Source organism: Chelonia mydas, chromosome 5 (genome assembly GCF_015237465.2).
Source record: "Chelonia mydas isolate rCheMyd1 chromosome 5, rCheMyd1.pri.v2, whole genome shotgun sequence".
NCBI lineage: Eukaryota > Metazoa > Chordata > Testudines > Cheloniidae > Chelonia > Chelonia mydas.
The window spans coordinates 35,277,489-35,297,899 of record NC_051245.2 but is presented as its reverse complement, the minus strand read 5'-3'; the positions used below and the strand labels follow the sequence as shown (position 1 = coordinate 35,297,899).

Below are 20,411 nucleotides of genomic sequence, written 5' to 3'. Positions count from 1 at the left end.
TACTCCAACCTGAAAAATCCCAAAGGAAAATCAAGACTGGGGATGGAAAAAGTTTCCTGATTTTTATTTATTTATTTTTTAAACACAATCAATCAACTATGAAGCCAATGTGGTTCAGAATAATTTTTGGAGTACCACAATGTGCTTTAGGATTGTGTCAAGAACTCCAAACACCCATATATTTCAAGTTTATAATGAGTGCACTTCAGAATTTTTTCATCTTTTTCATATTATTTTCATTGCATGAGCATAAGACCTCTGTCATACTTTTCTTAGTATTCTTGGGTAGCCTGTGGTATTTTTTCAGACAGACTCAACAGAATTATGCAGGAACTTACTTTTTGCTGTATGGATGCTTGTAGCCATTATCAGGTGATTTCTCATATTATATTTAAAAAATGAGCAAGCAGGAGGTGCATAACAAAATGGAGCTTTGAAAGAATTTGGAACAGGAAGAACAAAGCTCCGTTGTTGAGCTTGCATTAAAATCAAACGAGGGGTAATACATTTCCAAAGCATCTGCTTGCTGGCCAATATGCACAATGACAGTGGCTTCTTTGGAGGAAGAAACAAGATCTGGCACAAGTAGTTTTGCACAGGCAGCTACTGGGATGACCTTACCTTAAAAAAACAGGAAAAATCCCACCTCAAAGTGACAAATTGTTTTAATTTGAAATTCACTTTGTAAGTTAAACCGTTACCTGAATCCATGGCTCAGCTAAATCTTTATAGGTGGAAGGGATCTGCTGAACCCCATAATGAGTAAGGTTAAAATTACTATCTTGTGTTCTCCTTTGCGATCCACCTATAGGCTGCTGCTGATTCTGCTGTTGAACCACTCTGAGAACTGAAGGAGAATCCACAGGGCTTGGCAATTCATGACTACAAGTAAACAAATATTTAATGTGGATGAAAAAATTAAACATTTACACACTTTAAAGCTCGATATTTTAACTACAGATCCAGAAATGAGAGATTCAATCTGTTCAGAAAACTGAATGCTTACCTATAGAAATCATGAGATCGCCACTTAGATCTACAAAGAGGACATATAAGTGGCTCTCTGTTTCTTCTACATTCTTCTGCCCCTGAAATGCAGTAACCACAAAACAACATGATGCCTAAAGTATATTATAGACTTATGGGAATGTAGAAACAAATGTATGGTTATAAAAATCAACAATATTTAAATAGTAAATTTTACTTTAAATTAGAATATATCCTTTTCCTGATAAGGATAAATGTAGTTCCGAATTCAGCTGTCTGAATATTGGACCAACTTCTGTTGGTGAAAGAGACAAGCTTTTAAGGGCATGGCTATACCTGCAGATGTAGAGCGCTGTGAGTTAAACCCACCTTCGTAAAGCGCAGTAGGGAAAGTGCTGCAGTCTGTCCACACTGACAGCTGCAAAAGCGCAGTGGCGTGGCCACATTTGCGGCACTTGCAGCAGCATTGGGAGCGGTGCATTATGGGCAGCTATCCCAAAGAGCACCTCTTCCCATGCTGGCGCTGTGGCTTATAGGAAGCGGGCGGGGAGTGCGGGGAATTCTAGGTCCTGTCCCAACGCCCTGTGATGTATCGGTTCGAATCCCAGCATTCCCTTTGCTTCTGTCCACATTTGGCGCCATCTTTCAACGTTTTTTGTACTGTGCGCTCTGTCTTCCCTTTTGGTCTGCGGGAATGGAGCCTGAACTGCTGAGGAGTATGCTGATGAGTCTTGCCAGCACGTCACGTTTGGCAGTCAAGTTATTCCTTATGATCCAAAGTGACAGTGAGGGCTCCGACGACGATATCGACTCGAGTAACCCATATGACACAAGTTTGCTTGAGGCATTCACGGACATGCTCGCCACCATGGAACGCTGCTTTTGGGCTCGGGAAACAAGCACTGAGTGGTGGGATCATATCGTCATGCAAGCCTGGGATGACGAGCAGTGGCTGCAGAACTTTCAGATGAGAAAAGCAACTTTCATGGGACTGTAAGAGGAGCTCACCCCCACCCTGCGGTGCAAGGACACGAGATTGAGAGCTGCCCTGACGGTGGAGAAGCAGGTGGCTATTGCAGTCTGGAAGATGGCAACTCCAGACAGCTACCGATCAGTTGCTAACCAGTTTGGAGTGGGAAAGTCAACCGTTGGAATCGTGTTGATGCAAGTTTGCAGGGCCATTAATCGCATCCTGCTCAGAAGAACCATGATTCTGGGTAACGTGCATGACATTGTGGCTGGCTTTGCACAAATGGGTTTCCCTAACTGCAGAAGGGCAATAGATGGGACGCATATTCCAATTCTGGCACCAACCCACCCAGCCTCCGAGTACATTAATTGGAAGGGGTATTTCTCTGTGGTTCTCCAGGCACTTGTGGATCACTGTGGGCGTTTCACTGACATTAACGCAGGCTGGCCCGGAAAGGTGCATGACGCACACATCTTTCGGAACACTGGCCTGTTGAGGAAGCTGCAAGCCGGGACTTTTTTCCCAGACCAGAAGATCACTGTAGGGGAAGTCAAAATGCCCATTGTGATCCTTGGAGACCCCGCTTACCCTTTAATGCCGTGGCTCATGAAACCCTACAGAGGGAGCCTTGACAGCAGCAAGGAGCGGTTCAACAACAGGCTGAGCCAGTGCAGAATGACTGTGGAGTGTGCTTTTGGTCGTTTAAAGGCAGCTGGCATTCTCTGTATAGGAAGCTGGACCTGGCCAATGACAGCATCCCCGCAGTTATATCTGCATGCTGTACCCTCCATAACATTTGTGAAGGGAAGGGTGAAAGATTCACGCAGGCATGGAACTCGGAGGTTCAACACCTGGAGGCTGAATCTGAACAGCCAGAGAGCAGAGCTATTAGAGGGGCCTAGCGTGGGGCTACAAGGATTAGGGATGCCTTGCGGGAGCAATTTGAGGCTGAAAGCCACCAGTAGTGTCTAGTGCCCTGCACAGGAGTGAAGTGCAATGGTTCCAATGTTAGTAGGAATCTGTGTTTGCTACACTGACTTGCAGTGCCTGTTTCTTTCCTAAGCTAAGGTATCTTTTACTTTATGCAACAATAAAGAACGTTTCCAAAGCCAAAAAAATCATTTATTGAAAAGAGACACAACTGTTTGAGAAACAGAAAGGGCAAGGGGGTGGGGAACGGTACAATCACAGATTTGCATATGTCCTGTCTGGAGTGCTGTGTAATGAGTGCTGCACTTCAGGATGGCTGTACTGCATGGTGATGGCGGTTGAGTGCAGTGGGTAAGGGTTGTAGTTTTCAGGGCTGGATGGTGAAGCTACAGGTGTTGGAGGCAGCTGATGGCGGTAAGAACCCAGATGTTGGGGAAAGTGGGTTGGTGGTGACATGTGGGCACAAGGGAAAGAGTTTTGGGACAAGGGCTGCAGGGGCGGGCGGGCATGGTAGTGCTCCACTTGCATTGCTACGAGCGCCTGTATCGAGTCCACTTGGCGCTCCATGATGCTTATCAGCCGCTCTGTGCTTTGGTGCCGGCGATCTGCGTTCTGCTGGCGGACCCTCCTTTCACTCTCCCACCACTCCTGCACTTTTTGATTTTCATTACTTGAATGCTGCATTACTTCATGCAACATGTCTTCCTTGCTTCTGCGTGGCCTCTGATTTTTTGGAGTCCTTCGGCCGGTGATAACATGGACGGCTGAGATCTCAAGGTTGCATCTGTAAAGGCAAAATGCAACACTTAACAGAGGCAGCATTGTTCACACCAAAACACAGCAATGATTCCCCCGTACCTAAGGGCAAGCAGTCTACACAATAGCATAATTTGCCCATCCCAAAGCGAGCGCACATAACCCATGGGAGCCCCAAAATGGTGAGTAAGCACAGGGTCAAGCGTGACTCATTGTTTCACGGCTGTACTGTACTCTGGGTTTCTATGCCTTGGGGAGAGCCAACAGCGGCAGGGGGCCCCTATACTGAACACTCTCCCCACATTTTCCCACAGAAGTTCGTCCTGGAAGATATCTCGCTGCTGAGGGTGACCTGGGAAACAAGGGAGGGTCTTCTACTGCAATGTGGCTTCCGCCCTGGCCCATATGCAGCTTGTCTGTGGGCAGCAATGGTCCTCCCGCCCCTCACGGCACAGTGGTGCGGATAAGTTAGCCTGACTGGGACAAGGACCATAGTGGCCCTCCTGAGAAACCTGAGCAAGCGCATTGCCCAACTTCTGGATGAGACCCACTGAGGCCGATTACCATGATGTGAGAGAGCACATCGATGCCCTATTCCGCATCTAGGCATGCATGCAGCCCTAACCCTCTTCACCCCAAGAGCTTGCACGAATAACTTCCTTCCCAAAATAAAAGCTGCTTACCAGGAACCTCCTCTGGTGTTTGTCCTTCCCCAAGCACAGGCTGCCGTGACTGGCTACCTTCTTCCTGGTTTGAGAACAGCTCCTGGCTGCATGCATCTAGGGATTCCAGGGTGACTTCCTCCTCCTCAGCACCCTCGCTCCGCTTTGCTGCTCCTCCTCCTCCTTCTGCCTTGTTGCACTGGGCTCTGAAGTGTTCATGGTAGTCCCTGGAGTGGAGGTGGGATCACCCCCAAGTATCGCGTACAGCTCTTTGTAGAAACAGCAGGTAGCGGGGCAGCACCGGAGCAGCAGTTTTCCTTGCGGGATTTGCGGTAGGCATTCCTCAGCTCCTTCACTTTAATCTTGCACTGTAGTGCATCCCGGTCACGGCCCCTTTCCATCATGTCCCTTGATATCTGCCCAAAGGTATCGTAATTCCTACAGCTGGAGTGCAGCTGGGACTGGACAGCTTCATCCCCCCAAATACTGATGAGGTCCAGGAACTCACTATTGCTCCATACTGGGGCTCGCCTGGCGCGTGAAGGCATGGTCACCTGGAAAGATTTGCTGATAGCACGCCTGGCTGAGCAAACAGGAAGGGATTTTTCAAAATTCCCAGAGAATTTAAAGGGTGGGTCTGATGGTTGGTCACCTGAGGGCAGGGCAGTAGAGTTCAAAGTGATGACGACCAGAGTGGATAGCACAGGCATTGTTGGACACTTCTGGAGGCCGATCAGAGCGCTCTATAGGAGCAGGGCGTGCACACTGGTGCCACAGCACTCCAGTGGGGGTGCAGCAAACATTATTCCACTTGCCGAGGTGGAGTACTAGCAGTGCTGTAGCTGCGGAGTCAGAGCACTCTACGTGCCTTGCCAGTGTGGACGCATCGTGAGCTAGTGCGCCTGGGGTTCCTTTACTGCGCTGTAACTCGCAAGTGTAGCCAAAGCCCAAGCTTACACAGAGCTCTTCCTCAGGTCTGGGAATGGTACTCAAATTGTCATAGCTAAATACAAGGTGGAACAGATTGTTAAGCATAAGGAGTTAACATATGTTGCAAAAGACCATTCAAGGTGAAGTGGGCAGTTAACATGACTGCAGTCATAGGACAAATGAGTGTTAAGTGGCTTACAGATTGTTGTAATAAGCCAAACCCATACAGTGTATCATTAGACAATTACAACCCATACTCAATGAGGATCACATCCTGAAGGAAATCTTTCCAGAGCCCCCTCTTCTGCCTTCAAACACCCCCCCGCCCACCTTGCCAAAGTCATAATCAGAAGCAAGCTCCCCATATACCAGAACACACCAACTCAAAGCAATACCTGATCCAGCCATAACAGATGCAAAACCTGCAGCCATATCTACCCTGGTCCGATGGGCAATTACCCCACCCCCAACACACCTACATATGCGTATCACAACACATGGTTACCTCGTCCTGTGCACGAAATGCTCCAACCACCACTATATGTGGATAAAACCAGACAATCACCATGCTCCTAAATGAACTCGCACAGAAAAGTGATAAAAGACAAAAATACCCTATCAGTCATGGACAAACACTTTTCACAAAACAATCACCCTGTATCTGACCTCTCACTCCTTGTCCTCAAGAAAACTCCTTCAAAAGACAAGCCTCGGGGCTAAAATTCATAACTTTTCTGAACACTAAAAATCATGGACTCGAAGACACTGGACTTATGGCTCATTATAACAATCTGTAACCCGCTAAGTCTCCTTTGTCCTACAACTGTATAGGTGTTAACTGCCCACTTCACCTTAAATGGTCTCTTGCAACTTGTCAACTCCTTATGCTTAACAAATTTGTTCCACCTTATATTTAGCTGTGACACTTTGAGTACCATTCCCAGACCTGAAAACGTGTTCTATGTAAGCTTGAAAGCTTGTCTCTTTCACCAACAGAAGTTGGTCCAATAAAAGATATTATCTTACCCACCTTGTCTTTCTAATATCCTGGGACCAATATGGCTACAACTACACTGTAAATTTTAACCACACTTTAATTGCGCTGCTTCTCCTCAGGCAACATTCTTCATTTACATTAACCACAATATTCCACATTAATATCCACTAGTTGATAGACTTTCAGTAAGTTCTCCACACGCAACACAATGAAATATAGAGCTTCACATTCATCTTTCAGGTCTGTACACTTCTAATATAAAGTCTGTTAAGCTTCAATGCATTCTTGTTTCATTAATTTGCATTTCAAAGAATGGGTATCATTCTATACTACAGTTTATGTATTTAAAGTCACCAGCAATAAATGTAAATAAAAAATGACATACAAATTGACATGCAGTGATGATGTAACTTATTCCTGCAGCCATCTTCACACACAGTCAGGCTCTCTTCATCCAGCATGCCTAACAAACAAATGGGGCACATCTGTTCTTCTTCATCCTTCATACTATAAAAAACAGACATTAGCAATATGAAAAATTGCATAGATCAGATTCTAATATAGGTATTAAGTCAAATATTGATTAATGATCAATGCTAGTTGTCATAATACTCTATAACCACCATATCACATCTAAAACCAAGAGTTAGGAGCCTCAGTGAGTGGCGTGATTTTCAGAAGTGCTGAGCACTCAGCAGCTTCTGTTGCAACCAATGGGATCCGCATGGCACTCGGCACTCAAGAAAATCAGGCCAGGCAGCTAAAAATTGACTTTGGAGCATAACTTTAGGGAAAGACACAATTTTCAAAATCTTGTCCTAAAGAAATCTACTTAGCTGTTTACTCAATATTTATGATTGGAACGATTAAGGAATTGTTAGTAACTTATACATTGAAACAAAACATCTTTCTTCTTTGTCACACTTCATCCACAACTCAAGTCGTGTTCAAAAGTTGCTTTTTAGACCATCACAGCAGCTCTTGAATACTATTTTATGAACATGTGTAAAATTCAAAAAGCAAATGTAAAATAAATACAGCTGCTCTATATTTTTGCTGCAAGTAAATATTTATAGCATTCTCATATGCAACATACTAATCAGAACTTTTTTACTCAGATCAAAACACCAAATTTTTATTAGCTAAATTTTAGATGTACTTTCATTTTGTTTTCTACCATTAAGAATTATCTTAATTTCAAACTAATAATCTGAGACTACAGAGAGTTTATGACTGTATTTAAAATTACACTGACAATGTATAATGAAAACAGCGGAAATTTACCCATCCATAGCACATTTTTGCAAATGGACACAAAGATACATTATAATCATTAAACGACAGAAATGGAAAGAACGTGCTTGCAACAAAATGGAATGGTGTGGCGTCGATTTGCGTTCGTGGAGGGACGGACGAGGACAAGCCGGACAAAGGTGATTAAAAGACAGTTTATCAATTATGCCATTGTATACACATACATAATTTGAAAAAAAAAAAACAAAAAATCCCCTACATTTGTCTGGCAGCAGTGAATTAAGTTATGACTGTAGAATTGTACATATTTATGTTTTACTTGTACATTCATTGTGCCTTACGCAATCACCTTTATTTTCTAAAAAGTTTTTAAATAATTGAGATTTTTTGCAGATCTGGAAAATCCACAGAAGTAAATTTACAGTGAAAATGTTCAGTTCTACAGTATCCTAAAAATACAAATTTCAGTGTGGTCATAACTGTATTATACTTTTTACTTTCAAGAATTAGTAGTTAACCATAAATTTAAATGAAGTACAACAGAAACATCAAGACTGTGTAAGCTTATCTCTAATGAAATGGAAATACAGTGACTGTTATATATATTACATCATGCCAGAATGGCTTCACTACAAAACGACTGCAATATAGTTTGCTACATCAACAGCTGCGTGGGTTTTCTTCAGGTGTACCCTAATAAACACTAATGAAAAATAATGCAACAATATAATGTAATAAATCAGAAAGTTATCTAATTAAGTTATTCCTATAACAAGTCTTCCCAAACATATATCTAACTAAAGGAATTAATCTGTCAGAAGAATAATTTCAGGGAAACAATTGTAGGCATTTAACAGATCTGTGTGTGTTTATACATAAATATGTATTTACAATGAAATAGTCTTGACAGTTAGAAAAATACATAAACACAGGGCAACAGGAAACCATGTTCATGATCTAGAATCCCAAACTGAAAACATGCCTAAATATATTAATTTTGCCAGATGGAGACTGTCGTCTAAAGTAATGTACCAAGATTATTTGTTAAAATAAGGTTCCATTTTATGTTAAGGTAAGAAAGTGTCATTTTTTGTTTTCTTCTAAGCATCCTCTAGGGAGCATCCACCTTACTTTATTCAACCAAAGTATATAAATTCACAGAAAACATTTTAAAAAAAATTAAGAACATAAGACTAATAAAATGAATGCTATTCATTTTAGCCCCTAACAAATTTACAAGACCCATTAAGCAAAAACACTGAAGTAAAAATAAAAATTTGCAATAGCTTTTCAAAGAATCATTAACTTTACTAAGCTTAAGTATTGGAAAAATCATAAATATGCTTCTAATATGGTATGTGCCAGAATGAGCCAGATTGAAGAATACAAAAATCCCTACACACACACACACACACACACACACGTGGAGTATACTTACCTGGAACTTGCAAGCCAACATGTTCATAAGCATATGACTGTTGCTTTTAAGTGATACAGCTTGCTTTCAAAAATTATTTGCACAGGAAAAAATGAGATATTTCTACATTTGTGAACATTTTCCTGCATGCTGCATATGAACACATGCACACACACAAACACATCAGTTTTGGGAGCTAAATGTGTACTCCAGTCTTAAAAATAACTGCACACTTTTTAAAAAAAAAATTTCACTTTGAACAAGGAACAAAGGAATAGATTCTCTGCAAAACATCAATATCTAACACATTTTTCAAATAGGTCTTGTAAATTCAATATGTCCGTGTTGGTATCAAGATGACTGATGTAAACTTGATCGATTTTTTTTGCATACACAAAATTATTTTATTTGACTTAAAATGGAAGTAGCTTTAAATAGATTAAAATAAAATGTAAGTGTATCTAAACCTCCAAAATTGGGGGGGAGGGGGGGAGGCTACAGAACAAAGCTTTTTAATTCCTTTAGAAAAATACTAACCTGTTTTCTGAACTAGATGTAGAAGTACTAGATGATGACAATGTATGAGAATTTGACATGCGTGAGACAAACTTCTGGATGGTGTTACGAGATGGAGCTTTGATCCTTGAGCTACGCCTACTGTGATATTTCTGGAACAAACTCTCAACCTAACATTGGGAAAAGATAGCAACAGTAGTATTTATGATATAAATACCTCACACATAAAGAGATGTTCTTGAGATTTCAATATTGACAATGAAATATATTTGTCTATATGTTTATAACACATTATTATTATTAAATTGTAATTGCAGCTGCAACAGCAGGAATTTCACTATTGTCTTGAGAATAAAATGGCTTGCAAGGAACAAACTACTTTACATAAAAATCATCAGCTCCATTTTTATTTACTTTGTACAAAGATTGTGTGGCAGGAACTTGCTCAGCTTAATAATTTACTATTGAGACAACAGATAAATGATACACTACAGATGCTGATGAAAATACAAATTTGAAGTAAGTGGAAAAGAAAAGTTTTATAGCATATTCACCGAACTAAAGATTTCTACTTTTCAGTTGCTCCTTTTATTGCAAAGGATATTTTTCTAATATTTACATAGTTTTTGAAACTAATACCCAGAAACACTGGCCAAATTAAAAACTTTTAACTTTATTCCTTCAAAACTTGGTACAGTCTTCAGCTGTTTTAAAAACATGCCCTAAAAATGCTGTAACTGTGTGTACTCACATTTGCTATTAAATACATCTGGAATTCATTACCTCAAAATTCTTCAAGGTCTTTCTCCAAAGCATTGGGTCTGAGGGTTCTAACTGGAACACTCGAAGCATGACAAACAGCAAATGAATACAAAATGTTCCACGCCCGCAACTGCATGTCTACAAAGAAACATACAGCAGGTTAGGGCCCTACTGTGGCTTGATACTTACACATGTGCACATTTTTCATTAAGCACCTACACTGTTTAGTGCTTTGCCCAGACAGTGAAAATACAAGACCATGAATGGATGTAGAGTGAATTTAAACTTCTGAAATGCGACTTATGCGTCTGTTCTTCATCGAGAAAGAAAGAAAGAAAGAAATGGGAAACAGCAAATTATGCTACTTTTCTCCTGACATTTTTCCTCTCAGAGGTTGTAGTTACCATTCATATCAAAGGATCTTATGCACCTGATCCTCATATCACCCAGTATGAAGGCAATCAAGAAATTTTCTTCTGCCAATTATAGGCCTCTGCACCCTGTTCCAAGAACACAAGTCTAGTTGTTCCCTATTGAATAGTCACACCATCATTAGGAGGGTCTATTTGGAGTAGTTCCCATAGCAGGTATTAATACTACAGTACTATGAGACTGTTCAGAAAGCTTTCATATGCATTGGTTCTACATTTACCAGTACAGAACCAAGTTTTATATTTATATATCCAGGAAGTGTAGACCATAAGACACAGATATAACAAATTAAAAGTGCCTCTTCTAGTGGAAGGTGGGGCAAAACAGAAAGTGGCAAAATTTCAGTCAAAATACTAGTTAGAAATTAATATCACATCCATGGAGGGAGTGTAAAATGGGTGAAAAATAAATGTGAAACACTAAATTTGCACATTATCAATGATTCCTCAGCTAAATTAAATGGATTTTAAAAGAAAAGTGTTTGCTATAGACAACCTAATGTTTGAAGCATAGTTGGCACAAAATCATAATATGTACACAAGACACCTTTTAAATGCTATTTCATAGGACAGCTAAATATCTAACTTTGGTTTATGAATTTATAACTTCATCTGACATGGTTCTATACAATTTCCAAACCCTGTAAGTAAAAAATATTGTAGGCATGCTAGGTGATTCCTACCTGAGGCCCAATGAACACCCTATACTTGTTATCAGGGCTGTCTCCTCCAATTAAGAAAGAATTAGGTCCTATCTGCTGCAACAGGTACAATCTGGCTCGCATAACTTTGTTGACACGACGATTTGTTTCCTCGGGGCTGTATGGTGAGAAGCCATCTGGAGATGGAGCTCTACGAGGTGGTGTTATTCTCCCACTTTGAAACTGCAACAAAATTGTTTCCAATATCAACTATTTCTCTCTTCACTAAAATTCTTACACAAGACAATTATTTGTTTGTTAAGAGACAACAATAAGCTCAACAATGCTCTCAGCACTGACGAGAATTCAAAATGAGAAAAAGTCCCTATCTTAAAGGGACTACAAGGATTATCAAGGTACATTTATTTTCTTCCATGCTCAAATCCAGCAGACATCAGATGCAGCAAACATGAAGTTTTAAACAAGTTTACTGAAATATTAACATAGGAAGTAAAAATCCAGTAGCTGGCTTTTATTTTTCTTGAAATTTTTGTTCATTGATTTTATTGCACTACTTTACCCAAGTAATTAGAATTGAGAGACTATTGTGGATTTGTGAAGGGCAACGCTGAATACTGGCTCTGTGAGATGAAATTTCTTCATTTATAAAGTATATTAGCACCTTTAAATTCTAGCCGTTGAGGAATAAGAGTTTATAGGACATTTTTCAAAGGAAGATATCAGATAAAAGATGAAATTCCTTCCTCTTGTCTTAACTATGAAAACAGATTTCTCACTTAGGCCTCTATATTTTTTATTCTAAAAGAAATGACCCAAATCTAGTATCAAAGTATCTAGTCTTCAGTTAATTTCTCTAACATATTAAGATTTTTTAAATATTTTTTTCTGATATTAAACTTAATATTGCCACTGAATGGTTGGAATCCAATTGGAATTTCAAATAGTGAAGTAGAAGATTGTAAGTGAACCATTCTTGTTAGTCATTAATTCGAACATGGACTAAACCAGGGGTTCTCAATCTTTTTCTTGCCGAGGCCTCCCTTCAACATGCTACAAAAATGACAGGGCCCAGTGGGGGCAGAAGACAGGAAGTCGGGGCTCCAGGCCGGGGGGGACGCACCCTTGGGCATAGGCATAGTTTGACTTCTATTGGGGGAGCAAGGGCTGGCAGGGCTCGAGCCAGCTCCGCACAGCGGGGTCCAGGGAGGGAGCACCACCTCCACTCCGACTCTCTCAGGAGGCCACTAAGTACGTCTGGGCGGTGGGGGGAAGCAACCAAAAAATATAAACTAAGTGGAGGACTCAGTTCAAAAAGTTTGAAAACTGCTCAGGGTGCAGGGAGGGGATAGCTAGGGGCTGTGTGAAGTTAGGGGTGTAGCTAGGAGTCAGCAGGGTGAAGTTAGGGGCTGTGTGCAGGAAGGGAAGTAGCTCAGCCTCAGGGTGCAAGCAGGGGATAGCTAGGGGCTATATATGGGCACAGTGGGAGGGGGCTCCCAGTGTGGCTCCCAGCTTCAGTGGGGCAGTGGCTGGGGCTCCTGGCTTCAGTGCTGGGGCTCAGGTTACCAGGTTTCAGCTGCAGGGCTCCGCAGCCCCCCATGAAAGGGCTCACGGACCCCCAGTTGAGAACCACTGTACTAAACTTTACTTTTAAATTAACTTTATTTTCAGTGACAAGAAATTACGAAAATTCATTCAATGGAAAAAAGTCCATTAGCGACAAATGGAGGAAAGGCAAAATTGAGTTTCTTAATTGTAATCTTGGTCTCTCCTAGCATGGTGCCACTGTTCTCAACGGAAGTTACAACTCATGGTATTTCTGACCAATCAGTAGAAAGGAAGCAGAGCGCTCCTCTTCGAAACTGAAAGTCTACAACAGTAGAGCTATCACAGGAGAAAGAAAAGTAAACTGCCGGCACTCTACCTTGTGCTCAGATATATTGCTGTTTTCTGCAGCAAAACCATGTGCTTCGGCCAAGATTTTCAGAAGTGGAACCTACAGTCAGATTTTTTAATAAGTCAGGCCTCTTATTTAGGAGCCTAAATTGGGATCCAGGAGCTTAACTTTAGGTACAATTGCTCTTTTGCCAAGTGGTAGCAGATGTCCAGGGGCCTGTGCAGGTTGGCTTTCCAGTGAAGGAGAAATCAGTGAAATGGAGTCTAAGTATTCTATACTTATTCTAAGTAAAGCTTGTTTTATTTGTACATGTACACCAGTTCTGGAACAGAGGTGCTCACAAACAACATGGAGGTAATTGTTTCTTTTAGAAATCTCAACCCAAAAACCAAGACCTGGTTCCCAGGGAGCACATCTGCTTCAAGAATTGACTCCACTCAAAGATCCATGAAGAGAGCAAACTCTGCCACCAGAACTTTACATAAGCAAACTAACACAAAGCATGTGTCTTTCCAACACTGGACATTTTCTCATGTGCTAAGAAAAAGAACTTGGAAGACTGTGGGTAACAGCACCATCTGGTGACACCTGCCATAACAGATTCTATTTTTGAAAATCTTGATCCAGGTTTATTTGCTACAAAAACAATAGATCAAATCAAGCATGGAGTTGCATCCTTCACATTTAATTTCCTAACAACTACGAATGTAATATTTATTAGGCATACCACACATTTCATTATCCTAAGTAAAACCACAAGTGGGAAACCCCTTTGACCACGCATCTTCCCTCCAAAACCAGTAGTTAGAGATAGCTTCTGTTGACAGTTCAGAAGTACCAAATTTTGACATGTGTATAGCAATACCCCCACTTCCATAAATGATGACATCTCAAAATAAAGTCAAAACCATAATTACATTACATTCTCCAACTTACAGGCACTGGAGATACCCTTTTTCTTCTAACACCTGGTGATTCTGATTTAACAGTTCTAGAGGATGAGGAGCTACTAGGAGAAGGGCTACGTCTTCCTTTCTGAGTTGCAGAAGCATTGCTTTGCCCTTCAACTTGAGGTTCTATTGATAGTTTGTTGCTTTCAGAGCCATCACCTTTCACCGGGATTGGTTTTACCACCTTGTAGGAAATAAGTCACAGAGTTTGTGGTTAGTAAAATGATCATCTTCTAAATAAAGCAACAGAACACACTAACTTGAAGTCTGTTTTGGAAACATATGTACAGTGTTTATATTTCTTTGTTTTGCAGCTGATATATTCCCTTTATACTGAGATATCAGCTATTCCCCAATTATGTTAGTGATCAGTGTTTGAGAGTCACATTGGCATTTCAGATGTGTGTGTTATTAGATTATAAAATTAATTCCCATTCTGTTTTTCTTAGCAATCATATGTCCAAAATTAACATTCATTCATGTCTATAATGTTAACAGTTTCTGCACAAATTATTTGCCACCTTTGGTTCTTCTAGGTTATAGCTGAAACTGCTTCTTGACTTCAGATTGCTAAATAAAAAGTGGCCAAGTTCTTTATTGTAAATAATTATGCTTTTGATCTTGCTCTTTTGCATGCATCTTTCAATGTTGCTCGGACAAAACCGATCACAAGCCATCTTGCAAAAGAGGAGCAAAATGAACTCGCATTTTGATTTATGTCAAGAATCATGGAAAATGTTTTTTCTGATGATAATCACCTGTGCTAGACAAATGGGGGATTAATACATAAGTTTTAAGAAGGTGAATTTTTTAAAATTTAGAAACAAAATTTGGGGGGGGGGGGGGGGGGGGTTTGACTGAGAAAATGGTTTAAAGTTCTATTCTGTAAACACAGCTACTTTGGATGTCAACAGAGGGCAGTGTTGTCACAATAATATTTTTAAGCAAAACAATATCAGTTGAGCTATTTGACTTTCTAAGCACCAAACACACTACAGATCTGTAAGGCATACAGAATTAGCAACAATTCTTCAAACAGCCAATAAAAGTGAACAAAGGGATCATAACTAAGTGTCAGCAATCGTAACTGAGATACAGGGTAGCGGGGTTCTAAGAACAAATATTTATTAAGCCATCTTGGCACTTTTCACAATTGTAAATAATCAGTAAAAAAAATTCAAATTATTATAACCATTTCTTGAACACTACTTACCACAGGGCCTCTCCTGCTTCTCCTTTCCAGCCATTCATGCTTCCAGGCTGGCATACATGTTGCCTTGAGTTTCTCCCTGATCATGCGCTCTTCTGGGCGGTCATCCATTTTCTGCAACCCCCTGAGGGTTTCTTTAGTCTCCATGTCACGACTAAAATAAAGAAAAAAAGAAAAAAAAATCATAAATATGATTGTCTTTAATTAAAATTAAAGACATAACTCTGTGGTATTCTTAAACCTTTTACCATCATAAATTTCTCTCTCTCTCTCCTTACAATATAATTACCAAAACATTAATTCCAACTGGCTGGAGCAAGCCACTTAAGCATTACTGTGAACAATTTGCTACCCTGCTATTTGGAGCATAACTGCTTTGAGGCATATTTACTTGAAATGTGTACTAGTCTGGGTATTAGACATCCAATAAGAAAAGTTTCTTTATGAAATACTAATTTGAACCAAAACAAAACCTCCCACAACAACCAATCCCCCGCCTCCACAACCTCCCATAAAAAGCTCAGAAGTTTAAGGTTGCTCATATACCTAGAGACACATGAAGGCTTGCAGTGTCTCATGTATTTTAAGATAATTTATAACATGAATAGTGTAGAAGATTTAGAAAGAGGAAGGTATAGTATAAAAATATGTCATGCCACAAGTCATTTGTGTAAAAAAAAAGCTTAGTGAAAGCAATTAACACTTAATTTGTTTAAATTAGAAAGGGAAGTCATAAAAGCAAGGATTACGTAGTTAAGAGTTGCTTTCTGGACTACTTTTGACTCAAAAGGATTCCCAGTCAGCTATCATAACAAAATATCTAGTCCGCTAATATCACTAAAATGAATGTGTAACCCATCTGGCTTATATGATTGTGACCTACAGCAAAGTAGTTGCTGTGTTTACAGGCAACAACAAAAATACTCAAATACTTAAGTACACACGAGAACAGTCCGAAGGATTACCTGATTCTATTGAGCTACCTGCTAAATCACTAAGAAAACTACATTCCTAGCCACAACACATGATTCCTTGCCATGTTCTAGAAGTTAGTTCATTTAAAAGAAAATAAATTGTATTTTTTCAAAAAGCAAATCTATCACCTAAACCCAATTAGACTGTCAATCTGAATGGATGCCTATATATTTAAAATAAATAAATCACAAATGTGGAAAAAATAGGGCTTTTAATAATTTGTCTACACAGAACAAATAATTTGCATATTTGCCACTTTTTCATATATATACATAATCCCATCTTAACCTTCTGAAATGTTTATCTTAGTTATGCAGATAGAACTTCACTACTATACATTGTCTTACATGAGTTTTTTGTAAGTAGTATTACTATTAGACAATCTGCAATACATACATTATCTTTCCTGTGATAAAAATAAATTAAAAATGTCTCTTCTGTGCAACAATCCATATCTAATGGTGAAAAAGTGATTGTAAAGAATGAAAAAAAATACTTTGATCAAATGTTTTTGTTGGCCCAAAACAGCATTGATCAATGTTACAAGACAATTTTTCTCTCATTGTAGAGATCAGGGAAACAAACTATCTAGAGACAGGAAATATCTTTTTCCTGTTCAGTGCAGAAGTGTCATACACAGATGGACACCAGAAAACAAAATATTTTCTTTTCTTTCAAGCAACATCCTCTAAACATACTGCTAATATGAGTTTGATTTTAGGTGTTTTATTGAAAGTGGCCGATTAATCCTAAATTTCTCAATACAATAAAAATTCCATCCGAATAAGCAAACCATTTTAACCTCTGAAAAAGTCAGGCCCATTCTGAGTCATCAAGGAGATCAAATATATATTTAAACAAACCCAAAATTGGGATATTCATATCCCTGCTGCATGAAAAAAAGTGTCTGAATCCTAATATAAATGACAAATTCTTCAATATAGTGAAAGACAGAATTTTACTTGTGTTTCTGTAGTAGTCGGAGTTCCAATCAAGAATGGGGCTCCACTGGGCTGAGGGCTACACAAGAATATACAAAATCACTCCCTAGATTATATAGGGCCTTATTTATATTCCTTCCTTATTCAGCCAAAACACCCCAGATGACTATGGGAGCTTTACCTGAATAAGAACTGGGCCCATATAATGGTACAGCCACAAAAATCTAGGTGAGAATTTGCCTCAGATATTTTAAATTACTTAAATATCTAAAATATACTGTAGCTGTAATTTCATGATACTAGCCATTTCAAATGTGTGAATACTTTGTATACAAGACAAAAAAAAACTATGCAAGCAATAAGAGAATGAAGCATACTATTTCATTTGTTCACATAACCATGATTAACTTCCCAACTGATATACAAAAGTCTTAGGGACCCTTGAACTTGAATTAATGAACAATGTAATACAACAATCTTACAATCTACACTTGTTCTCTAAAAAGCAGAAGCAACTATCTTGTTCTCTCATGTGACAGTAAAACCAATATACTCTTACGTACAAAGAACTGTTGTTTTTAAATATTGGTGGGATAGACCAGCTGAGTCTGAAAGTGTTCTCTCTAGTAATCTAAGATAAGTTCTGCAATTAAGTATCATATATTACCACAGAACGCTGTTTTGGAAAAAAAAAATTTATGTCACTGAACTCAAAGTATAGTTTTAAGTGAAGTACATTATTAAGAATTCTTGTACTGAGCATTTAAGAAAATTCCCACCCCCTCATCTCCCATCTGTGCATGGAATATCCTTGTGTCTTACATCCTTGTGTCTTGGAATATCCTTGTGTTTTATAAACTGAGTTTATCCACAGTTGGGCCTGATCTTCATAACTAAGGCAAGACTCCCACTGACTAAGATGGGCAATGGTAATTTTGAGTCATGTTAGCAGGACTGGTTTCTATATTACTCCACTTTAAAATCCTCAGAACAATAAAAATAGCTTTTGATGGATGTTGTGGACTGCACCACTCCAACAAATCACAAAGCGCCCGATCTTGCAAGGTGCTGAAGACTAACTCTGATCCAGAAAAGTTTTTAGGCACGAACTCAACTTAAGCATGGGAGTACTCCCAATTGAAGATTAACACTAAGCATGTGCTTAAGTGCTTTGCTAGAGCAAATGGAGAGCACTTTGCTGAATTTTAACATTAGATCTCTGCGAATAAAACTACTGCAAAATTGCTAGCTGAATATAATAATCAGTAATATTGTGTGTGTATACACACACACACACACACACACACACACACACTTCAGTTCACTTTTAACCAAATATTCTTATAAAAGCCACACTTTTGCCATGGGTCATTTTGAGGACTATTACATAAAAGTATTCAGATAATGAAAGATACAAATACAAGCTTAGGCAGTTTCTTAATATTTGGAAGCTCACAGATAATTAGGAAGAATTATTTCTGATGCACATATTATGACCAACCGCTACAAAGACATGAACTACTATTGGACCTACTTCTCATATTAAGTGTTCCAGATTCAAATACCAAAATATATAAATCTTTTATATTCTAAAATTAATTAGCAAATCGTCAAAAACAAAATGGAAATTAGTTTCCGGTTGCTGTTCCTGAATAACTTCACTACCGCCACCTGAAGAATGTCAAATTATTAAACTATGCATCTATTCAATACACATTTTATAATCTGTCATTATAGCTCATTCTTTCACTGCATCAGGTGGCCATGTATTCAAGTCACAAACTAGATTCAGATTTATACTTAATGCAGATGGCAGGACTCAGAGAGAAAAAAGGTTACATTCCGTTGTCTGAGGGGTTAAACAGATGTTCCCTATCTGCACATGCAGTTAGAAATTAGATAACATCTCAGCACCATAAAAGTACAGTGCTATGTAAGTAAATTACATACAAAAGTCTATGTTAAAACATTAATTTAGGTTGCAAAGTCAAGCACTGGAAAAACATGAAATATCAGAATTAAGGTTGCCATTGCAACTGTTATCATCTGAGCATCTCACAAACGCAGATTGCATTTTAAACCAGAGAGTATTATCCTCATTTTACAGATGGGCTAATGGAGACAAAAAACTTTCCTGAGGCCTCACAGTGAATTATTGGCAGAACCTCATGACTTTCCACATTGAGCTCATTCCTTCAGGTCACACTGCTTTACTGTGAGAAGTGTTGCGCATCCACAGCTCCTACTCACTTCAGTTGTAGTTGTGAGTGCTTAGTACTTCTGCAAATCAGACCCCAGGGACTCAAGCTGGGTACACAGAACTGAAGGACAGACAATTAGTGGTCACCTGCCAAAATTTGTGTTTAAGTGACTTGCTCAGCATCACACAGGAAGTCTGAGGCAGATGCATGAATAGTACTGAGTTTTGCTGCCTTAAACACCAGAGTATTTTCTCTTCCTGAAACACACTGCCTATCTCATTCTCTACACCTTTTAACTTCTACAGCAAGAAAGGAAGGATTCCTAAAAACAATAGCCACATTTAGTACACTGCCCCGATTCATTCCTTGAGCCCCGTCCATCCGGTGCAATGCATGTGGCCGGAGTCTTTTGGAAAAATGGTATGTGATCACAATTACATATGCGAGCACAATGCATATACACAAGAGGGAAGAATTAGGGTTGCATGGGCAGGCAACACAGCTTTCAAGAGCCATGACCTACAAACTAAATGACTTGCTTTTAACATTTTTTACATATAATTTCCTAAATTTATTTTTAAAGGTAAAAATAAATTATGCAATTGTAACAACCCCCACATAATGCACCATCAGGCACTGAGAGACTAAGGGTAGGTCTACGCTGCAATTAAACTCCTGTGGCTGGCCCTCATCAGCTGACCTGGCTCACAGGGCTCACGCTGCAGGGCTGTTAAATTTCAGCATAGACATTCAGGCTTGGGCTTGAGCCTGAGCTCTGGGACCCTGTGAGGGGGGAAGTGTCCCAGAGCCTGGACTCCAGCCCAAGTCCAAAACAATTTTACAGCTCCGCAGATCCCTGTGAGCCCTAGTCAGCTGGGTGTTTAATGGCAGTGTAGACATACCCTAAGTGACTTGTACTGGGTGTGTGGGCTGGACAGAACAAGCCTGACACTTCCCCCATCCAAC

General features: G+C 39.6%; 1 protein-coding gene across 2 annotated transcripts in view; it reads right to left on the bottom strand.

The window, feature by feature from the left end:
* Positions 1–20,411, bottom strand: part of MAP3K1 (mitogen-activated protein kinase kinase kinase 1) — a 95,601-nt gene that overhangs the window by 24,291 nt on the left and 50,899 nt on the right. For both annotated transcript variants that reach the window (XM_043546926.1, XM_037902823.2), the window contains exons 2-9: positions 15,332–15,482; positions 14,105–14,302; positions 11,296–11,496; positions 10,203–10,319; positions 9,441–9,589; positions 6,618–6,739; positions 1,007–1,088; positions 702–882 (exon numbers count right to left, since the gene is read on the bottom strand). In XM_043546926.1, coding sequence (XP_043402861.1) covers positions 702–882; positions 1,007–1,088; positions 6,618–6,739; positions 9,441–9,589; positions 10,203–10,319; positions 11,296–11,496; positions 14,105–14,302; positions 15,332–15,482 — 1,201 coding nt within the window. The remainder of the gene's footprint in view (positions 1–701; positions 883–1,006; positions 1,089–6,617; positions 6,740–9,440; positions 9,590–10,202; positions 10,320–11,295; positions 11,497–14,104; positions 14,303–15,331; positions 15,483–20,411) is intronic.